This window comes from Oncorhynchus nerka, linkage group LG22 (assembly GCF_034236695.1).
Source record: "Oncorhynchus nerka isolate Pitt River linkage group LG22, Oner_Uvic_2.0, whole genome shotgun sequence".
In the NCBI taxonomy this organism is placed as follows: domain Eukaryota; kingdom Metazoa; phylum Chordata; class Actinopteri; order Salmoniformes; family Salmonidae; genus Oncorhynchus; species Oncorhynchus nerka.
In genome coordinates this window covers 4,200,955-4,219,792 of record NC_088417.1, presented here as the reverse complement: position 1 = coordinate 4,219,792, position 18,838 = coordinate 4,200,955, and the positions used below count along the sequence as shown (strand labels likewise).

The 18,838-nt window shown below is 48.4% G+C and overlaps 1 protein-coding gene across 1 annotated transcript; it reads right to left on the bottom strand.

Moving 5' to 3' along the window:
* Positions 1 to 15,929: 15,929 nt before the first annotated feature.
* On the bottom strand, positions 15,930 to 17,926 carry LOC115125613 (elongin-C). The gene is made up of 4 exons (XM_029655129.2): positions 17,850 to 17,926; positions 17,413 to 17,444; positions 17,135 to 17,278; positions 15,930 to 16,419 (listed from the first exon to the last, which is right to left on the bottom strand). The coding sequence occupies exons 2-4, from the start codon at positions 17,414 to 17,416 to the stop codon at positions 16,229 to 16,231; spliced, it is 339 nt and encodes a 112-aa protein (XP_029510989.1). The 5' UTR covers positions 17,417 to 17,444; positions 17,850 to 17,926; the 3' UTR covers positions 15,930 to 16,228.
* Positions 17,927 to 18,838: the final 912 nt, after the last annotated feature.

Sequence of the window (18,838 nt, the reverse complement as noted above, 5' to 3'; positions counted from 1 at the left end):
AGGAGGCTGGAGGGTTGAGCTAGATGGGAGGAGCCTGGAGGTTGAGCTAGATGGGAGGAGCCTGGAGGGTTGAGCTAGATGGGAGGAGCCTGGAGGTTGAGCTAGATGGGAGTACCATGGGAGGAGGCTGGAGGGGTTGAGCTAGATGGGAGGAACCTGGAGGGGTTGAGCTAGATGGGAGGAACCTGGAGGGGTTGAGCTAGATGGGAGGAACCTGGAGGAGTTGAGCTAGATGGGAGGAACCTGGAGGGTTGAGCTAGATGGGAGGAACCTGGAGGAGTTGAGCTAGATGGGAGGAGGCTGGAGTTGTTGAGCTAGATGGGAGGAGCCTGGAGGGTTGAGCTAGATGGGAGGAGGCTGGAGGAGGTGAGCTAGATGGGAGGAGGCTGGAGGAGGTTGAGCTAGATGGGAGGAGCCTGGAGGGGTGAGCTAGATGGGAGGAGCCTGGAGGAGTTGAGCTAGATGGGAGGAACCTGGAGGGGTTGGGCTAGATGGGAGGAACCTGGAGGTTGAGCTAGATGGGAGGAACCTGGAGGCGTTGAGCTAGATGGGAGGAGGCTGGAGGGGTTGAGCTAGATGGGAGGAGCCTGGAGGAGGCTGGAGGGGTTGAGCTAGATGGGAGGAGGCTGGAGGGGTTGAGCTAGATGGGAGGAGGCTGGAGGTTGAGCTAGATGGGAGGAGGCTGGAGGGGTTGAGCTAGATGGGAGGAGGGAGGGGTTGAGCTGATGAGGAGCCTGGAGGGTTGAGCTAGATGGGAGGAGCCTGGAGGAGTTGAGCTAGATGGGAGGAGCCTGGAGGGTTGAGCTAGATGGGAGGAGGCTGGAGGAGGTTAGATGAGCTGGAGGAGATGGGAGGAGCCTGGAGGAGTTGAGCTAGATGGGAGGAGGCTGGAGGAGGTGAGCTAGATGGGAGGAGGCTGGAGGAGGTTGAGCTAGATGGGGAGGAGCCTGGAGGTGGGATGGGAGCCTGGAGGAGTTGAGCTAGATGGGAGGAGCCTGGAGGAGTTGGGAGGAGCTGGAGGGGTTGAGCTGGGAGGAGCCTGGAGGAGGTGGAGGGGTGAGCTAGATGGGAGGAGGCTGGAGGGGTTGAGCTAGATGGGGAGGCTGGAGAGCCTTGAGCTAGATGGGAGGAGGCTGGAGGGGTTGAGCTAGATGGGAGGAGCCTGGAGGTTGAGCTAGATGGGAGGACCTGGAGGAGGCTGGAGGGTTGAGCTAGATGGGAGGGAGGCTGGAGGGGTTGAGCTAGATGGGAGGAGCCTGGAGGGGTTGAGCTAGATGGGAGGAGCCTGGAGGGTGGTTGAGCTAGATGGGAGGAGCCTGGAGGGGCTAGATGGGGAGCTAGGCTGGAGGGGTTGAGCCTGGAGGAGGCTGGAGGGGTTGAGCTAGATGGGAGGAACCTGGAGGGGTTGAGCTAGATGGGGGAGGCTGGAGGGGTTGAGCTAGATGGGAGGAGGCTGGAGGGGTTGAGCTGGGAGGATGGGAGGAGCCTGGAGGGGTTGAGCTAGAGTTGAGCTAGATGGGAGGAGGGAGGCTGGAGGAGGTGGAGGGGTGAGCTAGATGGGAGGAGGCTGGAGGGGTTGAGCTAGATGGGAGGAGGCTGGAGGGGTTGAGCTAGATGGGGAGGCTGGAGGTTGAGCCTAGATGGGAGGAGGCTGGAGGGGTTGAGCTAGATGGGAGGGCTGGAGGGGTTGAGCTAGGAGGAGAGGGTTGAGCTAGATGGGAGGAGCCTGGAGGAGGCTGGAGGGGTTGAGCTAGATGGGAGGAGCCTGGAGGGGTTGAGCTAGATGGGAGGAGCCTGGAGGGGTTGAGCTAGATGGGAGGCCTGGAGGAGGTGAGCTAGATGGGAGGAGCCTGGAGGGGTTGAGCTAGATGGGAGGAGCCTGGAGGGGTGAGCTGAGGAGCCTGGAGGAGGTGAGCTAGATGGGAGGAGCCTGGAGGGGTTGGGAGCTAGATGGGAGGAGCCTGGAGGGGTTGAGCTAGATGGGAGGAGCCTGGAGGGGTGAGCTAGATGGGGAGGAGATGGGAGGAGCTGGAGGGGTTGAGCTAGATGGGAGGAGCCTGAGGAGGCTGGAGGAACCTGGAGGGGTTGAGCTAGATGGGAGGAGCCTGGAGGGTTGAGCTAGATGGGAGGAGCCTGGAGAGGAGGGGTTGAGCTAGATGGGAGGAGCTGGAGGGGTTGAGCTAGATGGGAGGAGCCTGGAGGGGGGTTGAGCTAGATGGGAGGAGCCTGGAGGAGAGCTAGATGGGAGGCCTGGAGGAGTTGGAGCTAGATGGGAGGAGGCTGGAGGGGTTGAGCTAGATGGGAGGAGCCTGGAGGGGGGAGCTAGATGGGAGGAGCCTGGAGGAGTTGAGCTAGATGGGAGGAGCCTGGAGGAGGTGAGCTAGATGGGAGGAGGCTGGAGGAGGTTGAGCTAGATGGGAGGAGCCTGGAGGAGGTTGAGCTAGATGGGAGGAGGCTGGAGGAGGCTGAGCTAGATGGGAGGAGCCTGGAGGGGTTGAGCTAGATGGGAGGGAGGAGGCTGGAGGGGTTGAGCTAGATGGGAGGAGCCTGGAGGGGTTGAGCTAGATGGGAGGAGCCTGGAGGGTTGAGCTAGATGGGAGGAGCCTGGAGGGGGTGGAGGTTGAGCTAGATGGGAGGAGGCTGGAGGGTTGAGCTAGATGGGAGGAGGCTGGAGGGGTTGAGCTAGATGGGAGGAACCTGGAGGGGTTGAGCTAGATGGGAGGAGGCTGGAGGGGTTGAGCTAGATGGGGAGGAGCCTGGAGGGGTGGAGGTGAGCTAGATGGGAGGAGGCTGGAGGGTTGAGCTAGATGGGAGGAGCCTGGAGGGGGGAGCTAGATGGGAGGCTGGAGGGGTTGAGCTAGATGGGAGGAACCTGGAGGGGTAGATGAGGAGGCTGGAGGGGTTGAGCTAGATGGGAGGAGCCTGGAGGAGGTGAGCTAGATGGGAGGAACCTGGAGGGGTTGAGCTAGATGGGGAGGAGCCTGGAGGGGTTGAGCTAGATGGGAGGAGCCTGGAGGGGGTTGAGCTAGATGGGAGGAGATGGGAGGAGCCTGGAGGAGGTGAGCTAGATGGGAGGAGCCTGGAGGAGGTTGAGCTAGATGGGAGGAGCCTGGAGGAGTTGAGCTAGATGGGAGGAGCCTGGAGGAGTTGAGCTAGATGGGAGGAGCCTGGAGGAGGTGAGCTAGATGGGAGGAGCCTGGAGGAGGTGAGCTAGATGGGAGGAGCCTGGAGGAGTTGAGCTAGATGGGAGGAGCCTGGAGGAGGTTGGGAGCCTGAGCTAGATGGGAGGAACCTGGAGGGGTTGAGCTAGATGGGAGGAACCTGGAGGCGTTGAGCTAGATGGGAGGAGGCTGGAGGGGTTGAGCTAGATGGGAGGAGCCTGGAGGAGGCTGGAGGGGTTGAGCTAGATGGGAGGAGGCTGGAGGGGTTGAGCTAGATGGGAGGAGCCTGGAGGAGGCTGGAGGGGTTGAGCTAGATGGGAGGAGGCTGGAGGGGTTGAGCTAGATGGGAGGAGCCTGGAGGGGTTGAGCTAGATGGGAGGAGCCTGGAGGAGTTGAGCTAGATGGGAGGAGCCTGGAGGAGTTGAGCTAGATGGGAGGAGCCTGGAGGAGTTGAGCTAGATGGGAGGAGGCTGGAGGAGGTGAGCTAGATGGGAGGAGCCTGGAGGAGGTGAGCTAGATGGGAGGAGCCTGGAGGAGTTGCGCTAGATGGGAGGAGCCTGGAGGGGTTGAGCTAGATGGGAGGAGCCTGGAGGAGGTGAGCTAGATGGGAGGAGCTTGGAGGAGGTGAGCTAGATGGGAGGAGCCTGGAGGAGTTGAGCTAGATGGGAGGAGCCTGGAGGGGTTGAGCTAGATGGGAGTACCATGGAGGAGGCTGGAGGGGTTGAGCTAGATGGGAGGAACCTGGAGGGTTGAGCTAGATGGGAGGAGCCTGGAGGGGTTGAGCTAGATGGGAGGAGCCTGGAGGGGAGGAGTTGAGCTAGATGGGAGGAGGCTGGAGGGGTTGAGCTAAATGGGAGGAGGCTGGAGGGGTTGAGCTAGATGGGAGGAACCTGGAGGGGTTGAGCTAGATGGGAGGAGGCTGGAGGGGTTGAGCTAGATGGGAGGAGGCTGGAGGGGTTGAGCTAGATGGGAGGAGCCTGGAGGAGGGTGGAGGAGTTGAGCTAGATGGGAGGAAGCTGGAGGGGTTGAGCTAGATGGGAGGAGGCTGGAGGGGTTGAGCTAGATGGGAGGAGGCTGGAGGGGTTGAGCTAGATGGGAGGAACCTGGAGGGGGAGGTTGAGCTAGATGGGAGGAGGCTGGAGGGTTGAGCTAGATGGGAGGAGGCTGGAGGGTTGAGCTAGATGGGAGGAGGGAGGTTGAGCTAGATGGAGGGGTTGGCTAGATGGGAGGACCTGGAGGAGGTGAGCATGGAGGAGCCTGGAGAGCTAGATGGGAGGAGCCTGGAGGGGTTGAGCTAGATGGGAGGAGCCTGGAGGAGTGGCTAGATGGGAGGAGCCTGGAGGAGGTGAGCTAGATGAGCTAGATGGGAGGAGGAGCCTGGAGGGGTTGAGCTAGATGGGAGGAGCCTGGAGGGGTGAGCTAGATGGGAGGAGCCTGGAGGAGGTGAGCTAGATGGGAGGAGCCTGGAGGAGGTGAGCTAGATGGGAGGAGCCTGGAGGAGGCTGAGAGGAGGCTGGAGATGAGCTAGATGGGAGGAGCCTGGAGGAGGTGAGCTAGATGGGAGGAGCCTGGAGGAGTTGAGCTAGATGGGAGGAGCCTGGAGGAGGTGAGCTAGATGGGATGAGCCTGGAGGAGGTGAGCTAGATGGGAGGAGCCTGGAGGAGATGAGCTAGATGGGAGGAGCCTGGAGGAGATGAGCTAGATGGGAGGAGCCTGGAGGAGGTGAGCTAGATGGGAGGAGCCTGGAGGAGGTGAGCTAGATGGGAACACCACGGAGGCGAAAACAGGCAACATTATAGTTTTTTCCCGTTAACTATTCCCAGACATTATCACTGTATATGTGTATTGCCAATGTTGTACGGATCACATTCAGTAAATGTACTTTTTTAGTTATGTTCTATCACTTCTATTTAGCCTGATGAATGTGAGCATCTCCGAAGAGACCATAGAAGGAAAGGAGGATGAGGTCAATGACCTAATGAAAAGTGTGGACTATTTTTATTAGTGTTTGTGATGTGCTAGCGTGCTTACTTTTGTTGTTTATATTTACAAAATGACCATTATATTACTATTCTGTTTTATTTGTGTTGGTGTAACCGATGTGAAATGGCTAGCTAGTTAGCGGCGGTGCGCGCTAATAGCGTTTCAATCGGTGACGTCACTCGCTCTGAGACCTTGAAGTAGTTGTTCCCTCTTTGCTCTGCAAGGGCTGCGTCTTTTGTTGCACGATGGATAACGATGCTTCGTTAGTGTGGCTGTTGTTGATGTGTGCAAAGGGTCCCTGGTTCGAGCCCAGGTAGGGGCGAGGAGAGGGACGGAAGCAATTAGCATCGATTGGGATGATGGCCTGGAGTCCCTCAAAGGAATCACAGGTGAACGTGAAGATACTGATGAAGAGGAGTTTGAAGATCCTGGGGACAGTAGCTTGGACGAAGAATATATTCCTTCCCTTTGTGTGCGGTATGTTTATCGTTCCATGCCTTTAGCCATGTTTACATTTTGAAATGTGCATCTTATGTTTCAGCTGTACCGTTTTGGGGCAAATTATTTATTATCCACATTATTTTCTGTGTTTAAACAGAACAGGTGGATCTTTCCATCCACAGACACGCCTTCATCCACAGACACGCCTTCATCCACAGACACGCCTTCATCCACAGACACGCCTCCATCCACAGACACGCCTCCATCCACAGACACGCCTTCATCCACAGACACGCCTTCACCCACAGACACGCCTCCATCCACAGACACGCCTTCATCCACAGACACGCCTCCATCCACAGACATGCCTCCATCCACAGACACGCCTCTATCCACAGACACGCCTCCATCCACGGCTGCACACTGACAGACTTCATCCACAGACGCCTCACCCACAGGAAGAGACAGTGCATGACTCCATCCTTTAGAAGAGTCTCATCCACAGACACGCCTCCATCCACAGACACGCCTCCATCCACAGACACGCCTCCATCCACAGACACGCCTCCATCCACAGACACGCCTCCATCCACAGACACGCCTTCATCCACAGACACGCCTCCATCCACAGACACGCCTCCATCCACAGACATGCCTTCATCCACAGACACGCCTCCATCCACGGCTGCACACTGACAGACTACCGGTCGTCACTGTGGAAGAGACAGTGCATGACTCCATCCTTTTAGAAGAGTCTCCATCCACAGACACGCCTCCATCCACAGACACGCCTCCATCCACAGACACGCCTTCATCCACAGACACGCCTCCATCCACAGACACGCCTCCATCCACAGACACGCCTTCATCCACAGACACGCCTCCATCCACAGACACGCCTCCATCCACAGACACGCCTTCATCCACAGACACGCCTCCATCCACGGCTGCACCACAGACAGACCACAGACGCCTCCATCCACAGACACGCCTCCATCCACAGAAACGTCACTGTGGAAGAGACAGTGACATGCCTCCATCCTTTTAGAAGAGTCTCCATCCACAGACACGCCTCCATCCACAGACACGCCTTCATCCATAGACATGCCTCCATCCACAGACACGACACCTCTCCATCCACAGACACGCCTCCATCCACAGACACGCCTTCATCCACAGACACGCCTTCATCCACAGACACGCCTCCATCCACAGACAGGCCTCTATCCACAGACACGCCTCCATCCACGGCTGCACACTGACAGACTACCGGTCGTCACTGTGGAAGAGACAGTGCATGACTCCATCCTTTTAGAAGACTCTCCATCCACAGACACGCCTACATCCACAGACACGCCTCCATCCACAGACACGCCTCCATCCACAGAAACGCCTCCATCCACAGACACACCTTCATCCACAGACACACCTACATCCACAGACACGCCTCCATCCACAAACACGCCTCCATCCACAGACACGCCTCCATCCACAGACAAGCCTTCATCCACAGACACGCCTTCATCCACAGACACTCCTCCATCCATAGACAAGCATTCATCCACAGACACGCATCCATCCACAGACACGCCTCCATCCACAGACACGCCTCCATCCACAGAAACGCCTCCATCCACAGACACGCCTTCATCCACAGACACGCCTACATCCACAGACATGCCTCCATCCACAAACACGCCTCCATCCACAGACAAGCCTCCATCCACAGACAAGCCTTCATCCACAGACACACCTTCATCCACAGACACGCCTCCATCCATAGACACGCCTTCATCCACAGACACCTCTCCATCCACAGACACCTCTCCATCCACAGACACGCCTCCATCCACAGACACGCCTATATCCACAGACACGCCCCCATCCACAGACACGCCTCCATCCACAGAACCGCCTCCATCCACAGACACGCCTACATCCACAGATATGCCTCCATCCACAGACACGCCTCCATCCATAGACACGCCTTCATCCACAGACACGCCTTCATCAACAGACACCTCTCCATCCACAGACACGCCTCCATCCACAGACACGCATATAAAGATACCCATGTCCTTCCACCCTTTGAGGTCCAAATCAGTTTGAGAGGCACAGCAAGCATCATTGAATGGGTAAATTAATCCAATCCTAACATGGGTTTGTTTTATTTCTCTACATGCAATGAAGGATGTCACATCTTTGAACTTCCTATGTTATTTAGACATCGGTTGGCATCTACTATAGTACGTATGCTTACGCAAATGTATTTGATCCAAAAAAAAGCTGTAATTTGGTAATAGTCTTTTTTAACATCCAGGTTCATTCTGTGGACGAAGGCGGTTTTCAACCACAGATTAATGGCCATGCATAACTTGTCCTCTGGACGAAGGAAGTTTTCAACCACAGATTAAAGGCAGAGTCATTCTGTGGACGAAGGAGGTTGTCAACCACAGATTAAAGGCAGAAGTCATTCTGTGGACTAAGGAGGTTTTCAACCACAGATTAAGGTCCATGCATAACTTGTCCCCTGGACGAAGGAGGTTTTCAACCACAGATTAAAGGCAGAAGTCATTCTGTGGACTAAGGAGGTATTCCACCACAGATTAAAGGCAGAAGTCATTCTGTGGACTAAGGAGGTTTTCAACCACAGATTAAAGGCAGAAGTCATTCTGTGGACGAAGGAGGTCGTCAACCACAGATTAAAGGCAGAAGTCATTCTGTGGACTAAGGAGGTTTTCAACCACAGATTAAAGGCAGAAGTCATTATGTGGACGAAGGAGGTTGTCAACCACAGATTAAAGGCAGAAGTCATTATGTGGACTAAGGAGGTATTCCACCACAGAGTAAAGGCAGAAGTCATTCTGTGGATGAAGGAGGTTGTCAACCACAGAGTAAAGGCAGAAGTCATTCTGTGGACGAAGGAGGTTGTCAACCACAGATTAAAGGCAGAAGTCATTCTGTGGACGAAGGAGGTTGTCAACCACAGATTAAAGGCAGAAGTCATTCTGTGGACTAAGGAGGTATTCCACCACAGAGTAAAGGCAGAAGTCATTCTGTGGATGAAGGAGGTTGTCAACCACTTGTGGTGGTGCTGTACGAGGAGTTTATTTATTTATTGTCAGTCATATTTATCTTGTTACTCTTGTATTATGCTTAGCTGTGAGCTAGCACTCGTCCCTGAGTTGCTGAAATCATTTCTGCAATAGGCAAAGTGGGGAATGCATGCATTGCGATGTGTCAGGACCTGTGGAGGGGTGTTACTCACCATGTGGGGAATGAACACACATGGACAACTGGGACATTGTGATCTTCCTGGGGGACAACCACACCAAGGAATGGATCACAAAGGGACCACACCAAGGAATGGATCACAAAGGGACCACACCAAGGAATGGATCACAAAGGGCTCTCACACCAAGGAATGGATCACAAAGGGACCACACCAAGGAATGGATCACAAAGGGCTCTCACACCAAGGAATGGATCACAAAGGGCTCTCACAGACATCGTCCTCAACACACGGTGCCTGACTCAGACATCGTCCTCAACACACGGTGCCTGACACAGATATCGTCCTCAACACACGGTGCCTGACACAGATATCGTCCTCAACACACGGTGCCTGACACAGACATCGTCCTCAACACACGGTGCCTGACGCAGACATCGTCCTCAACACACGGTGCCTGACACAGACATCGTCCTCAACACACGGTGGCTGAAGGAGCTTCATAAATACCTCAACTTCAGGAGGGTTACGTATTTTCTCAAGAATCCTTCCCCCTATTTAGCATTTAGAATCCTTCCTCCTATTTACAATTAGAATCCTTCCCCCTATTTAGCATTTAGAATCCTTCCCCCTATTTAGCATTTAGAATCCTTCCCCCTATTTACAATTAGAATCCTTCCCCCTATTTACAATTAGAATCCTTCCCCCTATTTACAATTAGAATCCTTCCCCCTATTTACAATTAGAATCCTTCCCCCTATTTAGCATTTAGAATCCTTCCCCTATTTAGCATTTATCAGAATCCTTCCCCTATTTACAATTAGAATCCTTCCCCTATTTAGCATTTAGAATCCTTCCCCTATTTAGCAATTAATCCTTCCCCTATTTACAATTAAATCCTTCCCCCTATTTACAATTAGAATCCTTCCCCTATTTACAATTAGAATCCTTCCCCCTATTTACAATTAGAATCCTTCCCCTATTTACAATTAGAATCCTTCCCCTATTTACAATTAGAATCCTTCCCCCTATTTACAATTAGAATCCTTCCCCCTATTTAGCATTTAGAATCCTTCCCCCTATTTAGCATTTAGAATCCTTCCCCCTATTTAGCATTTAGAATCCTTCCCCCTATTTAGCATTTAGAATCCTTTCCCCTATTTAGCATTTAGAATCCTTCCCCCTATTTACAATTAGAATCCTTCCCCCTATTTACAATTAGAATCCTTCCCCCTATTTAGCATTTAGAATCCTTCCCCCTATTTACATTTAGAATCCTTCCCCCTATTTACAATTAGAATCCTTCCCCCTATTTAGCATTTAGAATCCTTCGCCCTATTTAGCAATTAGAATCCTTCCCCCTATTTAGCATTTAGAATCCTTCCCCCTATTTACATTTAGAATCCTTCCTCCTATTTACATTTAGAATCCTTCCCCTATTTACAATTAGAATCCTTCCCCTATTTAGCATTTAGAATCCTTCCCCTATTTACAATTAGAATCCTTCCCCTATTTAGCATTTAGAATCCTTCCCCTATTTACATTTAGAATCCTTCCCCTATTTAGCATTTTAGAATCCTTCCCCCTATTTAGCAATTAGAATCCTTCCCCCTATTTAGCAATTAGAATCCTTCCCCCTATTTAGCAATTAGAATCCTTCCCCCTATTTAGCAATTGGTTACAGATATTGGTCCATTATATATTACTCCAGTACTTTCCTCAGAGACCACCAGAAAAATGTAGACAACTATTGGTATATTGGTCACAGAGGAAACCTTGCTTTAGGGGGTTTGTTTGACATGCAGACAGCCAAAGGAGGATTACAATTTAGTTGATTTCATGATGCTCATTCGACTTGATTTCATGATGCTCATTACGACTTGTCTGTCAACTGTGGGACCTTATATAGACAGGTGTGTGCCTTTCCAAATCATGTCCAAATCAATAGAATTTATCACAGGTGGACTCCAATCAAGTTGTAGAAACATCTCAGGGATGATCAATGGAAACAGGATGAACATGAGCTCAATTTTGAGTCTCATAGCAAAGGGTCTGAATACTTATGTAAATAAGGCATTTCTGGTTTTCTATATTTAATACATTTGCAAACAATTCTAAAAACCTGTTTTCGCTTTGTCATGATGGGGTATTGGGGGTAGGCCAGTGACATAAAAACTAAATTTATTCCATGTTGAATTCAGACTGTAACACAAAAAAAATGGGGGAAAAGTCAAGGGGTGTGAATACTTTCTGAAGGCCCTGTAGATATAGATAGTATAGATATAGATAGTGTAGATATAGATAGTGTAGATATAGATAGTATAGATATAGATAGTATAGATATAGATAGTGTAGATATAGATAGTATAGATATAGATAGTATAGATAGTGTAGATATAGATAGTATAGTATTGATAGTGTAGATATAGATAGTATAGATATAGATAGTATAGATATAGATAGTGTAGATATAGTATAGATATAGATAGTGTAGATATAGATAGTGTAGATATAGATAGTATAGTGTAGATATAGATAGTATAGATATAGATAGTATAGATAGAGATAGTATAGATATAGACAGTATAGATATAGATAATATAGATATAGATAATGTAGATATAGATAGTATAGATATAGATAGTATAGATATAGATAGTGTAGATATAGATAGTATATATATATAGATAGTGTAGTTATAGATAGTGTAGATATAGATAGTATAGATATAGATAGTATAGATATAGATAGTGTAGATATAGATAGTATAGATATAGATAGTGTAGATAGAGATAGTGTAGATATAGATAGTATAGATATAGATAGTGTAGATATAGATAGTATATATAGTGTAGATATAGATAGTATAGATATACATAGTATAGTGTAAGCCACCACTCTATTGGAAGTCGATAGGTTAGAGAAGGAAGTTTTGAACAACAGAACTTTTCAAGTCTGCCCCAACGCACCTGTTCACACGCACACATTGGCCAAACACAGGATCTTTCTAAATTCATTTCCTGAATCGCTGACATCCTCTCTCCTTGCCTCCTTCTCAAAACCTATTGGAGAAGAGGGTCAGAGGACCCCGGCATTTTTTCTACCGTACGATTGAGAAGTAGGCAAGGACGTGGGATTCAAGAAACTGATGAGTGATTGAATATAAACAGGAACTTCTCCGTGTATATTTCCTTTCTCTAAACCAATGAGGGAAGTGATCCACAACAACAACCTGATTTGTTCTGACGTACTCAGATCTTTGATTACAAGATCTTTGATTTTACTCATAGTCCTTGAAAGTACATTTTAAAAAAATACATATTTTAGAACGCAAAGAAGACTCTCAAATTATTATTATTATTTTATAGCTACAGAAGACTGTATAAGAAACGCTGAACTTTGGAGTGTCTAATCACTAAAGACTACTAAGAATACACATGGATACATTCTGGACCTCAAAAGCAAGATTTTGAGGAAGCGGTTGGAATCTTGTGGCTGGACGATAAGGAGAAGTACCGAGAAGACCTCGGACTCCTATCCCCTATTTCTCCACCAATAACCAAGGAACTTGTACAATCACAAGTGAGAAGAGGCCGAGGTCAAAACAACTGAAGGCAGGAATAACACGTAGTACTACACCAGACCTCAGAATGAGAAGATTCCTATACACCAGACCTCAGAATGAGAAGATTCCTATGCACCAGACCTCAGAATGAGAAGATTCCTATGCACCAGACCTCAGAATGAGAAGATTCCTATGCACCAGACCTCAGAATGAGAAGACTCCTATGCACCAGACCTCAGAATGAGAAGATTCCTATGCACCAGACCTCAGAATGAGAAGACTCATATGCACCAGACCTCAGAATGAGAAGATTCCTATGCACCAGACCTCAGAATGAGAAGATTCCTATGCACCAGACCTCAGAATGAGAAGATTCCTATGCACCAGACCTCAGAATGAGAAGATTCCTATGCGGTCAATGAATAGTTGTCTTTTTATCGTTACACTTAACCTCCACATTCCTTATTTTTTTCCCTCCCCCCTTGCGTTAGGTGAACCTGGAGACCACGCAGGAGCTCCAGAAACCTCCTCCAGCTCAGCAACCCTGTGAGGTAACCCAGGTAACGACCCATACAAACCGTTCTACACCAAGTACATTACAACAGAATTTAAAAGAAGCGGTTTCATTTAGTTTTGCCCCACATGGTAACAATTATATTTCTTTCAGATGTATCTGTTGGAATACCTTTTCAAATTAACAGTAAAGGCCCTGATGGACCTCTCTAGATTAACAGTAAAGGCCCTGTTGGACCTCTCTAGATTGACAGTAAAGGCCCTGATGGACCTCTCTAGATTGACAGTAAAGGCCCTGATGGACCTCTCTAGATTAACAGTAAAGACCCTGATGGACCTCTCTAGATTAACAGTAAAGACCCTGATGGACCTCTCTAGATTAACAGTAAAGGCCCTGTTGGACCGGGACCCCAACTATTGGACCTCTCTAGATTGACAGTAAAGACCCTGTTGGACCGAGACCCCAACTGTTGGACCTCTTTACAGTAGATTGACAGTAAAGACCCTGATGGACCTCTCTAGATTAACAGTAAAGGCCCTGTTGGACCTCTCTAGATTGACAGTAAAGGCCCTGATGGACCGAGACCCCAGCTGTTGGACCTCTCTAGATTGACAGTAAAGACCCTGTTGGACCTCTCTAGATTAACAGTAAAGACCCTGATGGACCGAGACCCCAGCTGTTGGACCTCTCTAGATTGACAGTAAAGACCCTGTTGGACCTCTCTAGATTAACAGTAAAGGCCCTGATGGACCGGGACCCCAACTGTTGGACCTCTCTACAGTAGATTGACAGTACAGGCCCTGATGGACCGAGACCCCAACTGTTGGACCTCTCTAGATTAACAGTACAGGCCCTGTTGGACCTCTCTAGATTGACAGTACAGGCCCTGTTGGACCTCTCTACAGTAGATTGACAGTACAGGCCCTGATGGACCGAGACCCCAACTGTTGGACCTCTCTAGATTAACAGTAAAGGCCCTGATGGACCGGGACCCCAACTGTTGGACCTCTCTACAGTAGATTGACAGTAAAGGCCCTGATGGACCGAGACCCCAACTGTTGGACCTCTCTAGATTGACAGTAAAGACCCTGATGGATCTCTCTAGATTGACAGTAAAGACCCTGATGGATCTCTCTAGATTGACAGTAAAAACCCTGATGGATCTCTCTAGATTAACAGTAAAGGCCCTGATGGACCGAGACCCCTGCTGTTGAACCTCTTTACAGTAGATTGACAGTAAAGGCCCTGATGGACCGAGACCCCAACTGTTGGACCTCTCTAGATTAACAGTAAAGACCATGATGGACCGAGACCCCAACTGTTGGACCTCTCTAAAGACCACTCTCCTCCACTATCAAGCAACTATTGGGAGACCTCCCTGCCTGCCTGTCTGTCTGCCTCCCAACACCAAAAACTGATGCAGCAGTTTCTCCATATACCAGGTCACACAAACATACAGGAACATACACATGAACAACTTAAACTCGAGGAATGGGATGAAATTAGCATTGATCGAAATATATTTATGCTGTGCAGAGGGTCTACAGAGCCAGACCATGTTCTTAGCTTTACTAAACATGGCCTTACTTTTGACATTATTTCATCAAAAGGCTCACCGTCGTCACATAATCACCCCGTTCCATTTGCCAAGCAGCTCCTCCTAAATGTCTCTAAAAGTGACTAAATAAAGAGTGACAATGTGATTCTAGCCTTTTGAAACAACACAGACCATCCCTGTCCCCAGGGATGGGCTTTTAAACAGTTCAGATGACATCTATAGAGATCAATCACAGATCCATCACAGATCCATCTAGAGAATCGGGGCGTGCTTGGTCCTTTTTCCTGTCGTCATCTCCTTTGTAAACAAATCCACACATTTTAGAACGAAAAGGAGAGCGACTTCCATTTTATCAGACATTCATTTTGAACTAAAATACAAAACTGATCCTAGATACCACCCTTTTCTCCCCAATTGGTGGTAGTCAGTCTTGTCGCTGCATTTCCCGTAAGGACTCGGGAGAGCAGTATATCGAGGGCCATGCGTCCTCAGAAACATGACCCTGCAAAGCTGCACTGCTCGCTTAACCCGGAAGCCAGCCACACTGATGTGTCTGAGGACACACAGTACTACTGGCAACTGAAGTCAGCATGCATTGAGCCCGGCCCGCCACAAGGAGTCGCTAGAGCGTGATGGGAGAAGGACGTCCTGGCCGGCCAAACCCTCCTCTAACCCGGACGATGCAGGGTGAATTGCGCGCCACCTCATGGTTCTCCCGGTCGCGGCTTGCTGTGACACAACCTTATAGAACCCTACGCCACTCTGGAGTCCCCCAGCTCAGCACTTCTACTCTAAGGCTTTGTGAATAGAGATCGGACGTGATACTTTGTTTATTTAAATTCATTCAGTTAGGTTCACAGGTATGACCTAATGAATATCCAATCAAGAGCAGATAACTCCCTGTGGTGAAAAATCACAAAGGTTGTCGGCCCAAAACGATCATCCCAACAGTCACCCGACTGTTGTATCAGGCCCACAGGTAAATGGAAGTGATGAACTCCTCCAACAGTCACCCGACTGTTGTATCAGGACCACAGGTAAATGGAAGTGATGAACTCCTCCAAAGTCACCCGACTGTTGTATCAGGCCCACAGGTAAATGGAAGTGATGAACTCCTCCAACAGTCACCCGACTGTTGTATCAGGCCCACAGGTAAATGGAAGTGATGAACTCCTCCAACAGTCACCCGACTGTTGTATCAGGCCCACAGGTAAATGGAAGTGATGAACTCCTCCAACAGTCACCCGACTGTTGTATCAGGCCCACAGGTAAATGGAAGTGATGAACTCCTCCAACAGTCACCCGACTGTTGTATCAGGCCCACAGGTAAATGGAAGTGATGAACTCCTCCAACAGTCACCCGACTGTTGTATCAGGCCCACAGGTAAATGGAAGTGATGAACTCCTCCAACAGCTATTCTGTTGTAAATAAATATGTAAATGTTTATCACACAAGGGACCCATTAAGCACCAAAAACACTCACCAAACATCCTTTATTGTGGTGGGGAGGTAAGGAACAATTGTTTATGTTTGTTTTATGGTGCAGCCATATTAGTTTATTATATTCAAATGAGTCATTACTAACCAATAAAAAAGGTGGACATAAAGCCTGTAGCAAAAAAAAAATATATAAATTAACAAAAGCTTAGAAGCATACTGACAAAGTACTCATCATTCACGGTTTGGTTTTATATCTGAAACAAAGTTAAATAGTCAAAACAAAATGTTTTTTTTTTTTGTTTTAAAGAGTTTCAGTAGCTACATTTCTTTGAGCTAACAATCCAGGAAGTTGGCAGCCATGAGTAGTTCCAGGGCGATCTCCGGGGCGATGGGGAACTCTGGGATTTCCGTGGAGCTGTTGGTGTAGCGGACCTTATAGGTAAAGTACATGCACACCTTGGACAGGACATGGGAGGGGATCTCTCTGAAGTTCACTTCGTTGGTTTCATTCTCTGCAAACTGACCTGTGGGGGAAAAAAAGTAGGAAACGTTGTTAGTTTGATACAAAGAATGAGCATTTATAGGTCTGAGATGTGGATCAGAAGTAACATTTATAGGTCTGAGATGTGGAACAGAAGTAACGTTTCTGTTTATTCAAAATTATTAACCGTTGGCACTTCCTGCCTACAAGCACAGAGCAAGTTGGGAAAAGGATTACAACTAATATGTGGGATTATAGTAAAGAAAGTTCTGAAACTGCCTACTCTTTGAACCTATTATGAGCATGATTGAACATGTGTACAGCTAGTTCAAAGGATATACAGTATGTGATTCATTGGACTAACAAGTTGATTCAAATCATGGGCTTTTTCGATCGCATTACCCTTTCGTATTGTTTATGTAAATCAAACATGTTGTCCTGCCTCAGTCTGAATGTCTGCTTGCCCTCACAACAAAACAGAATATGAGATGAGACGATGGGTGAAAGGGTTACAGGAGAGAGGAGGGAAGAACAGGGGATTGAACCACTGCCTCCAGGGAGCAGCTCTACCTCTGGACCCCGGCAGATTCTTTGCTATATCAAACACCACTTACCTGGTCCACTCAACATGGCTTTGATGGTCCCTGAAGTCAAGGGCTTACCTGGTCCACTCAACATGGCTTTGATGGTCCCTGAGGTCAAGGGCTTACCTGGTCCACTCAACATGGCTTTGATGGTCCCTGAAGTCAAGGGCTTACCTGGTCCACTCAACATGGCTTTGATGGTCCCTGAAGTCAAGGCGTGTTCTCTCTTCACTATGAACTCGTGGCCATCAGAAGAGATCAGCTTCACATACATGGCATCTGGGCCTTCACAGCCACCGTAGGTCTTCTCTTCACCATCTAATGAGGGGAAGAGGAAAAAGCGAGACTGTTAAACTGCGTTTCAATTCATGGGTAATTTATGCCTATTATTTGCCATTATGGTGATGACATGCAACATTACATTAAAAAAAGTAAGTTTAACATTCACTCACCCATTTTATCTTGAAATCCGAAACTCCTGTCCCTGAAAAAAAAACGAATTTATTAAAATCACTTCGGCCACAATTCAAAATGTATAATTTCAGGTGACTAACTACTTAGCTAACTAGACACCTAGTTATAGGGAACAGTGTTAAATATTATAATACATCTTTAACAGGTACGTCAAACCCTGAATCAGAGACGAGCACATCATCAAGTCTCTAACCGTACAAATAACAGCTGAAGCACCGAGCTATCAGAAGCTATTAGCCAGCTAGCTGTCTACTCAAATAGCTTGTCAGTCGTTGCCTTCCAGTTTGACGAACAATCAACGTACCAAAAATAAAACCAGTCCACTACGTAATCAGATTACCAATACACATTATAATATAATGACATACACAATATTACTGATACAGTGTAATAAAATGATACTTATTTTCATTACCACACAACAGTTGAACGTGGGTACTTTTCGCTCCGGCTAGCAAGATATGTTGACACAGGAAACAGTTCTGGTAAATAGCAGTGCGCCGTTTGTAGTAATCTCTTCCGTAGGATACCACACAATAACGTAAAATGGTTCCGCTTACATTAGTTCCTGTCTGACTTTTGTCGAGGGCTAATATAAACCTAATCTGGTGGTGAATTTATGAAATATCTTCAATAGAGATGTATATACAAACAATCAAAAAAGAAAGAGTAGGGTCTCACTTTTCAACTTCATTTCAACTTCATTACAGTATCTGTTGCATGGTTTTGCAATGAATAATGGGACAACACTGCCACTTTGTGGACAAAATTAATATTACAACAATGTAATACACCGCAGGAAACAGTATACTTGTTATTCCCTGTAACAGCTGTCTCCGTGTGATTAGAAGAAATGTCCTTCATTGGACCATCAATATGGCTTATCCAAGTTTGTTTAATTTCAGTACCCCTTATATGTCCCAATTTAATTAAACTGTGCTGCAGTGCAGTAGTAGGGATGATTATCCTGCCGTCTATCCAGGGGGCGCCTTAGTCTGCTGCTCTACTCTGAGAGGGCTTGGGACCCACTCCAAATGTCACCCTATTCCCTACATAGGGCACTAAGCCCTATGGACCCTGGTCAAAAGTAGTGCACTGTAAAATGAATAGGGTATCTTGTGGGACGTTGCCTTGGTCTGGCTACGCTAACACGCTAATGTTGCACCAGTACTGCTGTCCAGGCCTGTCAGCCTCGGTCATGACAGGGGATAGCAGCTGCTGGTGGACAGACACACGATCCCACAGCCCCGTACCTAACCAAAGCCCCTATCAATCTAGCCCTGAAAGAGAGAGAGAGGAGAGAAGGAGAGAGAGAGACAGAGATTGAGGGGGAAGACAGAGACAGAGAGGAGAGCAAATGAGAGAGAGAGAAAGAGAAAAAAAACTATACATACCTTGGCCTAA

Bases quoted from the DNA above. Each gene is read 5' to 3' on its own strand.
- LOC115125613 (XM_029655129.2), bottom strand. The intron at 16,420-17,134 runs GTAAGCCCTTGA...TTTCCCCCACAG, and splicing joins AGCCATGTTGAGTGGACCAG to GTCAGTTTGCAGAGAATGAA.